The sequence below is a fragment of the Sprattus sprattus genome, assembly GCF_963457725.1.
Source record: "Sprattus sprattus genome assembly, chromosome: 7".
NCBI lineage: Eukaryota > Metazoa > Chordata > Actinopteri > Clupeiformes > Clupeidae > Sprattus > Sprattus sprattus.
This window is the reverse complement of record NC_137926.1, coordinates 33,875,699-33,890,085: the sequence shown is the minus strand read 5'-3', so window position 1 is coordinate 33,890,085 and position 14,387 is coordinate 33,875,699. Positions and strand designations below refer to the sequence as shown.

Below are 14,387 nucleotides of genomic sequence, written 5' to 3'. Positions count from 1 at the left end.
TTCATGAAAGAGGAAAAGTATGAGAGTAAAGTAGCTTGGAGGACGGTGGGAGTTGACAATTGGAAAAAAGGCACAGAAAAAATTAAGAAGCATAAAAAAACAGAAGCACATATGGTAAGGTGGAGCAACTTTAAGCAGAGACCACTGGAAGAAGCTTTTAGGAGGGCAGACATGGAAGGCCAAGCCAGAAGAGAGGAAGAACGACAACGAAACAGGGAGATAATGAGAAGACTGATAGACATTACACTGTATCTTGCACGACAAAATGGAGCATTCAGGGGTAAGAACGAAAGTAATACATCTCTGAACAAAGGAAATTTCCTTGAGCTTGTACAGCTACTTTCAAAATATGACTCCACCATCAAAATGCATCTTGATCACATCAACAAAATCCATTCAAAACAGAAAACAGCCCAGGTATCACTGTTGTCCAACAGGACACAGAATGACATAATCAGTGCCCTTGCAGAGGAGAAATTCTCAAAGAGATGGATGAGTCAAAAACATTCTCCATTCTCTTGGATGAGACAACAGATGTTTCTCATGTTGAGCAAGTGTCCTTTGTTGTTCGTTTTGTCCATCAAATGGAAATCAAGGAGAGATTTTTACAGGTGTGTGATGTGAGCGGAACGACAGCAAAAGAATTGGAGGATGTTGTGATGACAGTCCTTGAGGAGAATGGATTAAAAGTTGAAGACATCAGGGGCCAAGGCTACGATGGAGCCGCTAACATGAGTGGAGGATACAGCGGCCTGCAGTCACCAATTAAAAGCCACAATGAGAAAGCTTTATACGTGCACTGCCATGCCCACTGTCTCAACCTTGTCTTGGTGGAGAGTGCCAAATCACGTCAGCCCTTTGTTAGTTTTTTCAATCTAGTTGAGAGTCTCTACACTTTCCTAGCCAGATCCCCAAAACGCCATGCTGCATTTGTGACACTCCAACAAACCATGTGCCCGGGTCAAAGAGTCTGTGAACTGAAAAGGCTGTCTGACACAAGGTGGGCATGCAGAGAAGATGCTCTGAGATCCCTGAAGAAGGTCCTTTCTGCAGTGGTGAAGCTTTTTCAGAACATGGCTGACAGTGATCCACCAGACTCTGCAGCAGGTGATGCCCGGATGCTCCTGCGCAGTATAGATTTTGAATTTATCCTGTGCATGGAGATCACCACACCCATCTTTAATGAGACTGCCATTGCATCTGCTGCGCTTCAGAGAAAGAACCTTGACTTATCAGCATCATACACCATCGTCGAAGGGGTCATACAAAGAGTAAAGGCAATGAGGACAGATGAGGAGTTCAAGGTCCTTTTTACAAAAGCAAAAAGGCAAGCCGAGGCAGCAGGGATTGAGGTGCCAGAAGAAATACCTGGTCAAGCCAGACGCAGGAAGGTACCTCAAAAGTACAAGTATAGCTCTAAATCAGCAACAGAGGATTACCAAGCCCAAGACTTGGAAGAGCACTACCGGGGAAAGGTGTTCATTTGCTTCCTTGACAGGCTGTCCCATGAGCTACACCGAAGATTCAAGGGAAAGGATGACACACCTACTGGGTCAATCCTATCAGGTCTTCACTGCCTTACTGTCTCACGTCACTGGAAGGGAGGTAAACTCGATGACAAAGCTGCTGCATCTGTGAAACATATGTGCAAGTTTTATGATGTTGATGAAGAAAACCTCATCACTGAGCTCAAGGTATTCCATGCATCATATGTACTCCCCTCCAACAATGTAACAGCTGCACTCAAGTGTCTTGGAGAAAACGACGTTGAATCAGTTTTTCCGAGTCTGACCATGCTCCTCAAGACGTATGACACCATTCCAGTGACAACAGCTTCAGTAGAGCGGTCATTCTCAAAACTTAAACTTATCTAAACTGTCAAAACTGTGCTGAGAAACCGATGTGGGGAGAAAAGGCTCTCTGACTTAATGCTCCTCTCCATTGAAGGAGATATTTCCATTGACCAGAACAAGGTCATTGACATTTACAAACAGATGGCCAAACGAAGAATTTTACTATAGTTCCACTTGGCACAAAGACTCATCATAGTTTGTCTCTTTTGAGTTGTCAAATAAATAGTTTAAGTAAATAGTTTAAATGTGTATTGTTCCTTGTGTGATTTTATCACAGAGCCCCTCTTGGGTGAAGAAAATACATTAGAATACTATGACACATTACTGTTGCAATGACTTTTATGTTGGGCCCTTTGTTGATCTATAGTTGAGCCAAAACTATATCTCACAGAACCAGTTTGGATTATCTGGTGCTAATATGGTGTTAAAATGCACTAGAATACAGGAAATGGCATCTACTTAACTGAAAATGTTCTGGGGGAAGACTCCCAGACCCCAAGGAGTTTATTTCCTTCATACATCCATGTCGCTGTGTGTTCTTCACAGTCCAACGTTGCAATCCACACAGTTCTCTTGAATGCTGATCCTAACAGCAAACTAATCTGAGTAGTCTGTCTAGTTAGTCTGTTTTAAGGCTATATAATGTGTCATTTGTATAACATATAAAACGTGTCTAAAGTGCCCTCTTCAGTGGTGAGAACGCGCTATATGTGCCCTTTTTTTCTCTTTCCGCCCCTGCCCTTCAAAAAGTCTGTGCACGCCACTGACTGCCACCTTAAATTTTTTTTAAAAAACTCAAATTCTCACCACTTGTTATTCTTCTCATTAGTTATTCTCTCTCTTCTTATTCTTTGTTTGTTTCCTTGCAATACAAATCAGTTAATTCCAATGTAATCTTTGATATCTATGTGGTTTAGTAATGTCCAAAACGGACCTGGCTATGAATTGGAACTTTAGGGTGAAGGTAAAGCTGTGTATTTTATGATTCGTAAATGATACTCATACAGATTTACAGTCGTATTAAAGTAGGAAGTTTAGGCACCTCTCTGAGGCTGCATGATAATTTACTCTGTCTTCAACTAAAAATATCACAGTGGTATAATATTAATTAACTAGTTAAAACTGAGTACAGGGGGTGTTTTCCAGACAAAGGTATTTAGTGAAGAAGTATTTAGTTGTGTGAAATTAAATCAAATGTGAAAAATAAGCTGTGAAAATATTTAGGCACCCTAATAATTTTGTTGATTTGAATACGTGTACCTACTCAGTACTGATTAATTGCAACCAGTGTTGGGAGTAACGCGTTACTTACTGTAATTCCACTACTTTTAGCAGTAACGAGCATGTAACTAAGTATTTGTTTAAATCGAGTAACGCAGTTACAGTTACTGAAATCTAAATGAGTTTGTTACCCGCGTTACTATCTTTTGTGGAAAATGAACATTTGCAGACAAGAAGACAAGATAGACCTACTTTAGCTTCTTCTGATCTGACGTCGCAGGACCAATGCGACCGCACATGAAAGACACTCAGCTACCCAGATCCACGACCGCTTACATACACACAAACACACACACATTGCACCTGCATACAATCACGCACGCATGCACACACACACAAAGACACGCACAAGGCTGTACATACGCAACTGTTTCTCCCATTTTCCAGGACTGCTAACACACACACACACACACATTGCACTTGCATACAATCACGCACTCACTCACACACGGATATACAACCGCAATTATTTCTCCCATTCTCCACGGCCGCTAACACACATTCATTGCACTTGTGGAAAGAAGGCTAGGACACCGATCGTGGTTTCCAACATTTATTGTTTAACCAGAAAACGCGTGGAATCTATTACCAACGGTATAGGGTGTTCGTGTCCTCAGTCATCTTGACTGTCGGGGCAACGGCGAAAGAAGCGCCACCGGGACCAGTGGGAACTTATAAACAGTTCCTACCTTGATCAGGGTGGGGATTGCCAGCGATTAGGATGTATTAGAAAGATATTATTCTAATTATATATTTAGCATATTGTGAATACTGTGTGGGTGTTTCAGGGTATTTTGTGAACTGAACCACTAATTGATTGTTTTGTGTCCCCCTACTTTTTATATGGTGTTAATACTGTAAGCCAATCACTTTAACTACATTGGGCCTAATGTAGTAAAAAAAAAAAAACACTGTTAAATGACTGAGACAGTTTTTTTGTGTTAAGTTAAGTGTTAAAAGGGACTTTTGTACTACTGCTTGATTTGAAGGCATGTTGCCCTGTTGTTTAAAATAATTAGGTAAAAAATATATATGTTTATTGGGTTTGACTGTTCAGTACTGTTCATATTCATTATATTAAACGCAGATATGAAAGTAACTTAAAAGTTACTTTCCCTAGTAACTAATTACTTTTGATATACAGTAACTGGGAAGTAATTCAATTACCTTTAAAATAAGTTACTAGTAACTGTAACTAAGTACTAATTTTCAGTAACTTGCCCAACACTGATTGCAACACATAATTAGTCTGATAAGCTCGTTAAGCCTTCAATTCCATAGACAGGTGTATCCAATCATTAGAAAAGGTGTTTAAGGTAGCCAATTGCAAGTTGAGCTTCTCTTTGATTATCCTCTGAAGAGTGGCAACATGGGGGCTTGTCAAATGATCAAAAGGGGAAGGCTACAAAAAGTTATCCCAGAGGTTTCAGTTGTCAGTTTCTACTGTGAGGAATGTAATCAAGAAATGGAAGGCCGCAAGCACAGTTCTTGTTAAGGCCAGAAGTGGCAGGTCAAGAAAAATATCGGAGAGGCAAAGGCGAAGGATGGTCAGAATGGTCAAAGACAACCCTCAGACCACCTCCAAAGACCTGCAGATGGTGTCACTGTGCATCGCTCAACAATTCAGCGCACCTTGCACAAATAACAGCTGTATGGGAGAGTGATGTGGAAGAAGCCTTTTCTGCACACGCCACAAACAAGCTCCCTTAAGATATACAAAAGCACATTTGAACGAGCCATATACATTTTGGAACATAGTGCTGTGGACTGAGAAGACAAAGATTGAGCTATTTGGTCACAACAAGAGGCGTTATGCATTGCGGCAAAAGAACACGGCATTCCAAGAAAATCTTGCTGCTGTAACAGTCAAATTTGGTGGGGGGGTCCATCATGCTGTGTGGCTGGTGCAGGTACTGGGACTAGGAGTGGGCAATATACCGGTTTGATAGTTATACCGCGATTTTGCCACGCCATGATATGGATTTTGCAATATCGTGGATATCGCGATTTATTCATAATTCATAAATTCGAATTTGGCATTAATATTTTTTTATTCAAAATTTCAAGGACGAACCGGTTATTATCAGACATCAGTTTGCTTACTTGGAAAGATTACTGTATATTTCCACTTTTGATTTGTTTTGAAGTTGAGAAATGTTGGGAGTTTACAATAAAAAAAGAAACATTGAAACCTTTGGTACAGGCGTTCTTGTCTGAAGCAAATGAAACAGACTTAATTTATATCGTCTTATATCGTTATCGAATGAAAATATAAATATCTATCGTGATAATTTTTTACCCATATCGCCCATCCCTATGTGGACCTATTTTTTTCAGCGCACGTCGCATGTCCTTGTTGCGCGCATGTAGTGGTAAAGAAGCGTGCAGGCAGCTGCAGTTATGAGGCAGGTCTACTTTTGAGGAAAACATTAACAATCCAGGATGAGCAAAAACCCAAAAATTGATGTTGCTCGAGAGCAGGAGGATGAATTAGTTAAGAAGAAAGGGTGCACCTCTGTTGTTTGGAACTGGTTATGCTTTAAAATCCCCGACCCCAACCAAAAAAAGAATAATAGACAGTTGTGTCGCCGTGTTGTTTTAGCCAAAGGTGTAAGCACCAGCAACCTGTTAAATCACCATTCAATTGGCAGCTTGCAAATTGTCTACTGATTGTTTATCATATTTCATATCATCATTCTTAACACACATACAGTGGGGCAAAAAAGTATTTAGTCAACCACCAATTGTGTAAGTTCTCCCACTTAAAAAGATAAGAGATGCCTGTAATTTTCATCATAGGTTAACCTCAACTATGAGAGACAAAATGAGGGGAAAAAATCCAGAAAATCACATTGTCTGATTTTTAAAGAATTTATTTGCAAATTATGGTGGAAAATAAGTATTTGGTCAATAACTAAAGTTCATCTTAATACTTTGTTATATACCCTTTGTTGACAATGACAGACGTGAAACGTTTTCTGTAAGTCTTCACAAGCTTTTCACACACTGTTGCTGGTATTTTGGCCCATTCCTCAATGCAAATCTCCTCTAAAGCAGCGATGTTTTGGGGCTGTCCCTGGGCAACACGGACTTTCAACTCCCTCCACAGATTTTCTATGGTGTTGAGATCCGGAGACAGGCTAGGCCACTCCAGGACCTTGAAATGCTTCTTACGAAGCCACTGCTACATTGCCCAGGCGGTGTGTTTGGGATCATTGTCATGCTGAAAGACCCAGCCATGTTTCATCTTCGATGCCCTTGCTGATGGAAAGAGGTTTTCACTCAAAATCTCACGATACATGGCCCCATTCATTCCCTCCTTTACACGGATCAGTCGTCCTGGTCCCTTTGCAGAAAAACAGCCCCAAAGCATGATGTTTCTAACCCCTTGCTTCAAAGTAGGTATGGTGTTCATTGGATGCAACTCTGCATTCTTTGTCCTCAAAACATGTAAGTTGAGTTTTTACCAAAAAATTATAATTTGGTTTCATCTGACTATCTGACATTCTCCCAGTCCTCTTCTGGATCATCCAAATGCTCTCTAGCAAGCTTCAGACAGGCCTGGACAGGAACGGGCTTAAGCAGGGGGACACGTCTGGCACTGCAGGATTTGAGTCGCTGGCGGCATAGTGTGTTACTGATGGTAGCCTTTGTTACTTTGGTCCCAGCTCCCTGTAGGTCATTCACTAGGTCCCCCCGTGTGGTTCTGGGATTTTTGTTCACAGTTCTTGTGATCATTTTGGCCCCGCGGGGTGAGATCTTGCGGGGAGCCTTAGATCTAGGGAGATTATCAGTGGTCTTGTATGTCTTCCATTTTCTAATAATTGCTCCCACAGTTGATTTCTTTACACCAAGCTGCTTACCTATTGCAGATTCAGTCTTCCCAGCCTGGTGCAGGTCTACAATTTAGTTTCTGGTGTCCTTTGACAGCTCTTTGGTCTTGGCCATAGTGGAGTTTGGATTGTGACAGTTTTAGGTTGTGAACAGGTGTCTTTTATACTGATAACAAGTTCAAACGGGTACCATTAATGCAGGTAACGAGTTGAGGACAGAGGAGCCTCTTAAAGAAGAAGTAACAGGTCTGTGAAAGCCAGAAATCTTGCATGTTTTGTAGGTGACCAAATACTTATTTTCCACCATAATTTACAAATAAATTCTTTAAAAATCAGACAATGTGATTTTCTGGATTTTTTTTCTCATTTTGTCTCTCATAGTTGAGGTGTACCTATGATAAAAATTACAGGCATCTCTCAACTTTTTAAGTGAGAGAACTTGCACAATTGGTGGTTGACTAAATACTTTTTTGCCCCACTGTAGGTAAGATACATACAGTTTGCAGCTGCTAGCTTGTGATGAGTTCATGTTAATATGTGTGAATATTAACTCTTTCATAGGAAGTTGCACAGGCACCCTGAGGGCTTTTCCCATTATAATTGTATGAGTTAAATCGAGCAAACTAGGGTAAACGTACCTATTAAGCCCACGTACCATATAAGCCCACTTGTGACTTCTGCTTTAAATAAAACATATGTTAGAATTTTACTAGAATTAGACATATATATATATTTAAAGTGAAAATATGCATATTGGCATACTAGCAAACCGCCCACATGCTGCATCAATACAGTTGCTGCATAGCATTGTTCATTGCAATGACATAAAGCATGAAACGCATGTATAGTTTACTTTTTTATATACAGAATATATTATTATACTATTAAATTGATAATATATGTGTGTATTTATCTTTATTTATTTTTTATTAAACATTTTTACCAAGTGGGCTTAAAGGGAACACTAGCAAAAAAAATCACACCATTTACAGCGGATGTAAATGAGTATAGCTAATTACTTAAATGCATGATCAATTGACTATTTTCATGTTATGTTAGTGCAGCATATAGATTCATGGCATGTAGTTATTTCTTTAATGTCATGTGTGTAGAATAAAATATTCTGACTTTTAACCAGATATTCACTGATGTTCCCTTTAAGCCCACCTGCTCCCATTAGGCTGTGTTTCAATGGAGGTTTTCTCCCTTTTGAATTTTGAACCATTTTCTTGCCTAACTTTGACCTCACCTAATTACTGAAATTGACTCATTTATTAACCTTGGAATATTACTATTGAACCAGGAAACTTTCTTTCTTTCAGTTATTAGGTCTTCAGATATCTAGATAAAAACAACTGCACTTTCAACCAGCTGTCTGGACCAGAAGTTTTGGCCCGTTGTAAATGCCAACAGTACAATGTAGGATAGAGATACAGACAAAATGTATTGAAGATACATTTCCATTCTAATTTTGATTTTGTTCATGAATAGTTTGTTGGCTACATTCCCAAGAAGACATGTTGTAAGTTTAGCTTTTTCTGTGTTGAAAAGGCTGATCACGCATAATCATGCCTATTTCAAATGTCATTTACAGGCCAGAGGAAAGGAGTAGAGACAAAATGAAAATAGCTATTGAGAGCTAAGAGATTGCATATTTCAATAGAACAAGTTTGGATTGTTAGTACTTTTTAATATATATTTGCATTTATCAACAAATCTTGAAGTGGGCTTATTTGGAACACCCATGGTCTTAAAGAGTATACATAAAGTACCCATTAAGCCCATGCCAGACTTTTGACATATTTTGACAAATTAAACAATATAAACATTGAAAATTGGTATAAATTAATTACTGACACTTCAAATGAGACATTAGACTATCATTTTAACTAGAATGTTCTCACTTAAATTTGGGCGGTATATATTATTAATGTCTGAAAAGCAGATTTGGTGGGCTTAATAGATACGTTTACCCTATATCATCAGCTAGATAACTAGCTGTCATTTCATGCAAATGTAACTTCCATTGAAATCGTTTATGCTAAGGTTATTAAACACTTCCTTAGCTAGCACAGCAATTCGATAACCAGTAACAACCAGGAAACACAACTTGCCCAGTTTAATTTCTCAAAAACAGCTCACCATCGCCGTTTTGGGTTCAAAGTGATTACAACCACTTGTGTGATGGCTTCACATACAGTAGATATGTTCGCATACTTTCAAAATCAAGCTTACTCTTGCTGGTTTCTCCAACATTGCCTTCCCTACCTTAAAGAAGCATCACAGAGTTCCTATCTGAAAAACACCACCAACAGCCCAGCTGGCAGATAAAAAAAAAAACACTTGCTAACATATTAACAGTTAGGAGATATTGTTGGCAAAGTCTTTTCTTACATTTGACCCAAACCATAGAACCAGGGCCGGATTAAGACAATGGGCTTTAGGGACTGCAGCCCCGGACCTCGCCACCAGGGGGGCCTCAGGTTGCCCGATGTCGAGTGAGTCAACGGCACCGCGCATAACAAGAAACATTCAGAGTGAAACAAATTATAATGAGCGAAAATGTCCGGTCAAAGAAAGCACCAGAGTGGGGCCAGAAAACTGGTCCGTGGACCTTGACCCTCTTATCGCAAAAGGCCTCAAGTGCAAAGTAAGACTGAAGAAGATAAATTCACATTTCTAAACTTTGCTTTGGTTCGCACCACATTGCATTAAGACAGGGATAAACGCTTTTAATAACGTGCTTTCAAATACGATGATGCAGGTAACAAGCCAGGCTTCCCGGATCTAATAAAATGTAAATTCTTTCAGCCATTGAAGATGTATGAGTTCTTATCCTCACGCATATCGCTGCAGATTAGGCTAATTCATTGAAAATTGTAGACAAATGATTTGCAAGCCAGTTAGACATAGCTAAGTGAAATGTTTTAGCTTAGCTATAGAATCTTCAATTTTCACAGTCATGGTCAAATATAAGTGTAGAGGTTTTCAATGAGGTTTTTTGTCAGATCAGCAGGACTAAATAGGTTCTACGCTCAGTCCAGTTTGTGAGGTATTGCGCAATCTGAGATGAGGCACAGCTCGTCGTTGCCTCATCGTCTTGTTGTCTTCTGTCTGTTTGAACAGGACATGCGCAAATTCAGCAATTTTGATTATAAAACTGCTCGAAATGATTGGAATCATGCAGAAAATAAATTTATATCACAGACCAGTAGAAATATTTATTTCCTTTGATTGTTATTATTTTTTTTACTTTAATGATGACAGTGTGCGTGTGTGCGTGTCATGATGTGCGTCGGGGCGATATAGGGGCCTCATCCTGGTAATTAGCCCCAGGCCTCAAAATGTCTTAATCCGGCCCTGCATAGAACTACATAGTGCATAGCCTTTTCATAGCCACAATGCATAAAGTGTGGATAGAATCGTGGAATTCAGTAAGTAAAACAACAACCAGGTAAATCTCATAGCAGACTAAAACTGGCCATTGGGGCAGCATCAGAATCTTAGAATAACCATAAGACTTAGAATGTACATGTAAATTATCATAACACAAGTGACTTATCCTTTTGACCCAGAAACTGTATTTGTAGTCTTTGAGGTTATAGCTACTAGCCTTGCCACCCATACCGTTTTACAACATAGCATTAGATCTATCACTTGGACAGATCTTTAAAAGTGTGTAAACGCCAGAAACGCCACATTTTTTTAGACATAACATATTTAACTTGATAAGTTTGTATCGTCTTATACCCAAGTCATGCCGATATTTTTTGGTGCATCCCCAAGTGTAACCTTAACTAGCCTAGCCTACACTAGTCATATTAGCGTCAGTTCTAACGTAGCTAGCAAGATAGCTATCGTTAGCGTTATAACGTTACCTAAACTTTACACGCAACATTATGACGTGATATGTTTACTAGGTGGTTGTTTCACGGAAAATCAATCTGGCAGTTAAAGACGCTAAGTTAAAGTCGGCTATTCTGTCTAAGTAAAGGTAACTTATCCCTGATTGTGACAGCTACCCGTTGCTAAAGCTGACATTGCCATATTCGCAATCCATCTTTACTAGCTATCCATCTTAGACAACCAGCTTCTATGATATCTGGCATATCACGCTAACTCGGCGACCTCGATATTTTGACAATGGTCTTTACATATTGGGTCTTCGTTTAAAAAAAAAAGCCTTGCACGACACACACAATAACCTAGCTGACAACAACTAGCTTGCTAACTGACAAGTTAGGTATCGGTTCGTTTGCTAGCTAGCTTGCTATCTACGTTCGCTAATGTTCCTTTCAAAAACGATACCAAACAATAAAGTTAACTAACGTTAATGCTATGGCATGGTTGCATTAGTCAGCTAACATCATGGCATGATGACTTGCTTATAAATTATATGCCCGCTTTTTTTTTTAAGGTTTACAAGTGGCATTGGGAGTAACAATACTTCACGAATAAAAAACTGCAAAGAGATAGCTGATAAACAATGTAACAACCTCGTTAGTTTTGCGTTAGCTCAACCAACTTCGTTATCCCAGCTATCATCTCTATCTACCAGTTTTTTCACGTTAATCAACGTTAATCCATCAATGCACTAAAACAAACATTAACGTTAGCTATGCAGTGCTAGTGTCCTTGTCTGCAATACCTGACAACCCGTTAACGTTAAGTTTAGAGTCACCTAAACTCAAAACAGAGTAGTCACAGTAGTCTTAATCATTTGTTGTGGTCTGAAATGTGTTTTGGTTACCATGAGCTTCTTACCTTTAACTGGCGAAGCGAGCGCCATGATGACTTCTGAAAAGATCACGACTTCACTCGTGTGTACATGAGACCATAGACATGTATAGAGACCACCTCCCTATGGAGCCTTCTCCAATCGTTACACTGCATCTCACACAGGCTGTCCTTGACCCGTACAGAGTAATGGTTTTGTGAAAGAATCATTATGTATCATTAAAAATTAAACAGGAAATTGTTTAATATTATTATTGTTTATTTTGTCTTTTTTTGCTCAAATAATTGACATAATTATCAACAATTCAATCATTATTAGTTTTTGTAGAGCGCATTGAAACACTTTTACAATGTTGTGGTTAATATTTGGGTGTTACTTCTGCACTAGGCCGGGCAGTGGTGAGGGCAGGATAGCAGAAAGATCTGTGATGATTGCTTCTCAAACTGATGGTGCCATGCATAGACATGTATACGTAGACGCCGCCTCCACTGCTTCTCGGCGAAACGCGTCGCCGCCATATTGTTACAGGAGCTCTCTGACGTCAGAGGTCTGTCAAACGTCTCAAACAACTGCAAGTTGCCAGGAGCTGCGGTTTGTCTGGATACAAATCACGATAACCTTTTACATTTCGCAACCAATTTCATGGAGTATTCAAGGGTTTATGCTCTACGTGAAGTGTGTGAAAAAGATTTGCCTCTACATTACTTTGAATCTCGCTAGTTAAATCGCCAGTCATTCATGTGCATGGGTCTATGATAAACGCGCACCTGGCTTGCACAGCTCGTGCACTTTGAAAATACTGAGAAGATCTATAAACTATCGAAATAGTGCTTCTTTAGTTACTAGGTATTGACCATCATTAAGAGAAAGAGCATACATCAAATAGTGAGAAACTGGCAGTCAGTGTGTTTTTCATAGTTTAATAGTTCCTTTTCAAGTATGTGCATTAAGAAACCTTGAACAGTGCAATTGGCAATACACAGTTATTTCACAAATCAACATTACAAAAAAAGCTATATATTTCTATAGCAGTAAAAATATACACATCTCAATATATACATACACATCTCAATAGTTGAACTGTAATATAAATAACATAGCATATATATAATACAATATAATATAATGACTCAGTATAATGTGCAATGGAATAACATATGATATAATATGTGATACAATATAATATAATGTAATATATTTTAAGTATAGGTATATATTCATATTATATAATATATATATATATTTGTACATTTGTACAATTTGACTAAAACTATTTACACCCTCACTCACGTATGAAAAAGACGGTTTAGAAAACAAACATGTTTTAAAACGGTCTAATACTGATCAAATTATTACTTACATCACGTCTCAGTTTTAAAGTGTTGGAGCTGTCGCGGCAGCAGTGAAATGTCAATAGCTGAGTTATCGGGGAAACGAGTGTCAATATGGCTGCATCTGATTGGTTAATAATGTTCTTACGCCAGTTTAACGTCGTGTTATTGGTACGACTGATTAAGTAGGCAACTCTGTTTGCCAGCGAGTTTAACAAAACTTTACACTATGAGTTTGACAAAAATGAAACACACTTTTTACTGGCAACAACCGGTTTATCTTTAGAAATGATATGATCATCCAAACTTTAAAAAATGAGGTCCTCCTAAATTAAATTTCAAAGTTGAACAGATACGAGGCTTCGGCCCACCGCCTAGTGGGTAAACTATGAATTTTGTGATCGTACAGACCTCGACGTGATGCAACTCGATGCGGAGCAACCCAACACAAAGCGCTGGCACTCTGTTATGCTGTCCTGGCTATATTGCATTATGTTATCATTTAAAGTCATATACAATCAATGACAATGAATACATGTGTTTGTAGTTTGAAGATTATTACATTTTAAGTAACAGTAAAGAAAAGTATGTTGCTTTTCTGTCCAGATATGTGGGTGGCATCTGCTCTCTTTTTCTCCTCTCAGACTGTCTTCAGTCTCAGATTCTTCTTTCTCTGTATCTCCCTCTACTTCAGATTCTAATTTAGATTATCCACTCTCCATCTCTCCTGTCCCTGTTTCTTCTCTTACTCCTTTCTTCCTACCTGTTTGTTTCTTCATCTCCTCCCTCTATTTCATCTTTCTCTGTCTCCCCTTTCTCTGTTTCTTCCTTCTCTGTTGGTCTTTTTTAATTTTCTCCCCTTTCCTCTTCTCCACTCTTTGGTTCTCCACTGCCATGATTTTGTTCTCTCACCAGCCCTCTCACTCTTTCTCCTCTCTCTATTTGACCTCCTGGTGTTTCCCCTCTCCCTGTGCTCTCTGCATCATTGCCTGAAAGAATATATTTAATTTAAGAGTTGTGGGGCTGAGAACACCAGTTAAGGAGCCTGTCAATAACACTGACAACATAAGTTAAAGGAATACTCATGTACTGCCTATGTCTTCATAAATAGCCTTTACAGCATGTTTTTTTCACATTGAGAACTGACTTGTTTTCAAATAATCCATGTTTCCAGTGTATTTCGTTTATAGGTTACTCTACACCTTTCATGACTTCAAATAACCCATTAATTAAGCATATAGGCCTATTCAGTGAATCAACAGCTTTGCTCCCTGCTCACGTTTCTATGCAAGAGCACGGACGTGTCATCATGAAAGTAAAAAACAAATATATTTGACCTTAAACATTTCAC

General features: G+C 39.0%; 1 protein-coding gene across 1 annotated transcript in view; it reads right to left on the bottom strand.

The window, feature by feature from the left end:
- Positions 1-11,841, bottom strand: part of ireb2 (iron-responsive element binding protein 2) — a 41,418-nt gene extending 29,577 nt beyond the window's left edge. Inside the window, exon 1 of the mRNA XM_080841958.1 lies at positions 11,732-11,841. Within this exon, the coding sequence (XP_080698084.1) occupies positions 11,732-11,756 (25 nt within the window). The 5' untranslated portion in view covers positions 11,757-11,841. The remainder of the gene's footprint in view (positions 1-11,731) is intronic.
- Positions 11,842-14,387: the final 2,546 nt, after the last annotated feature.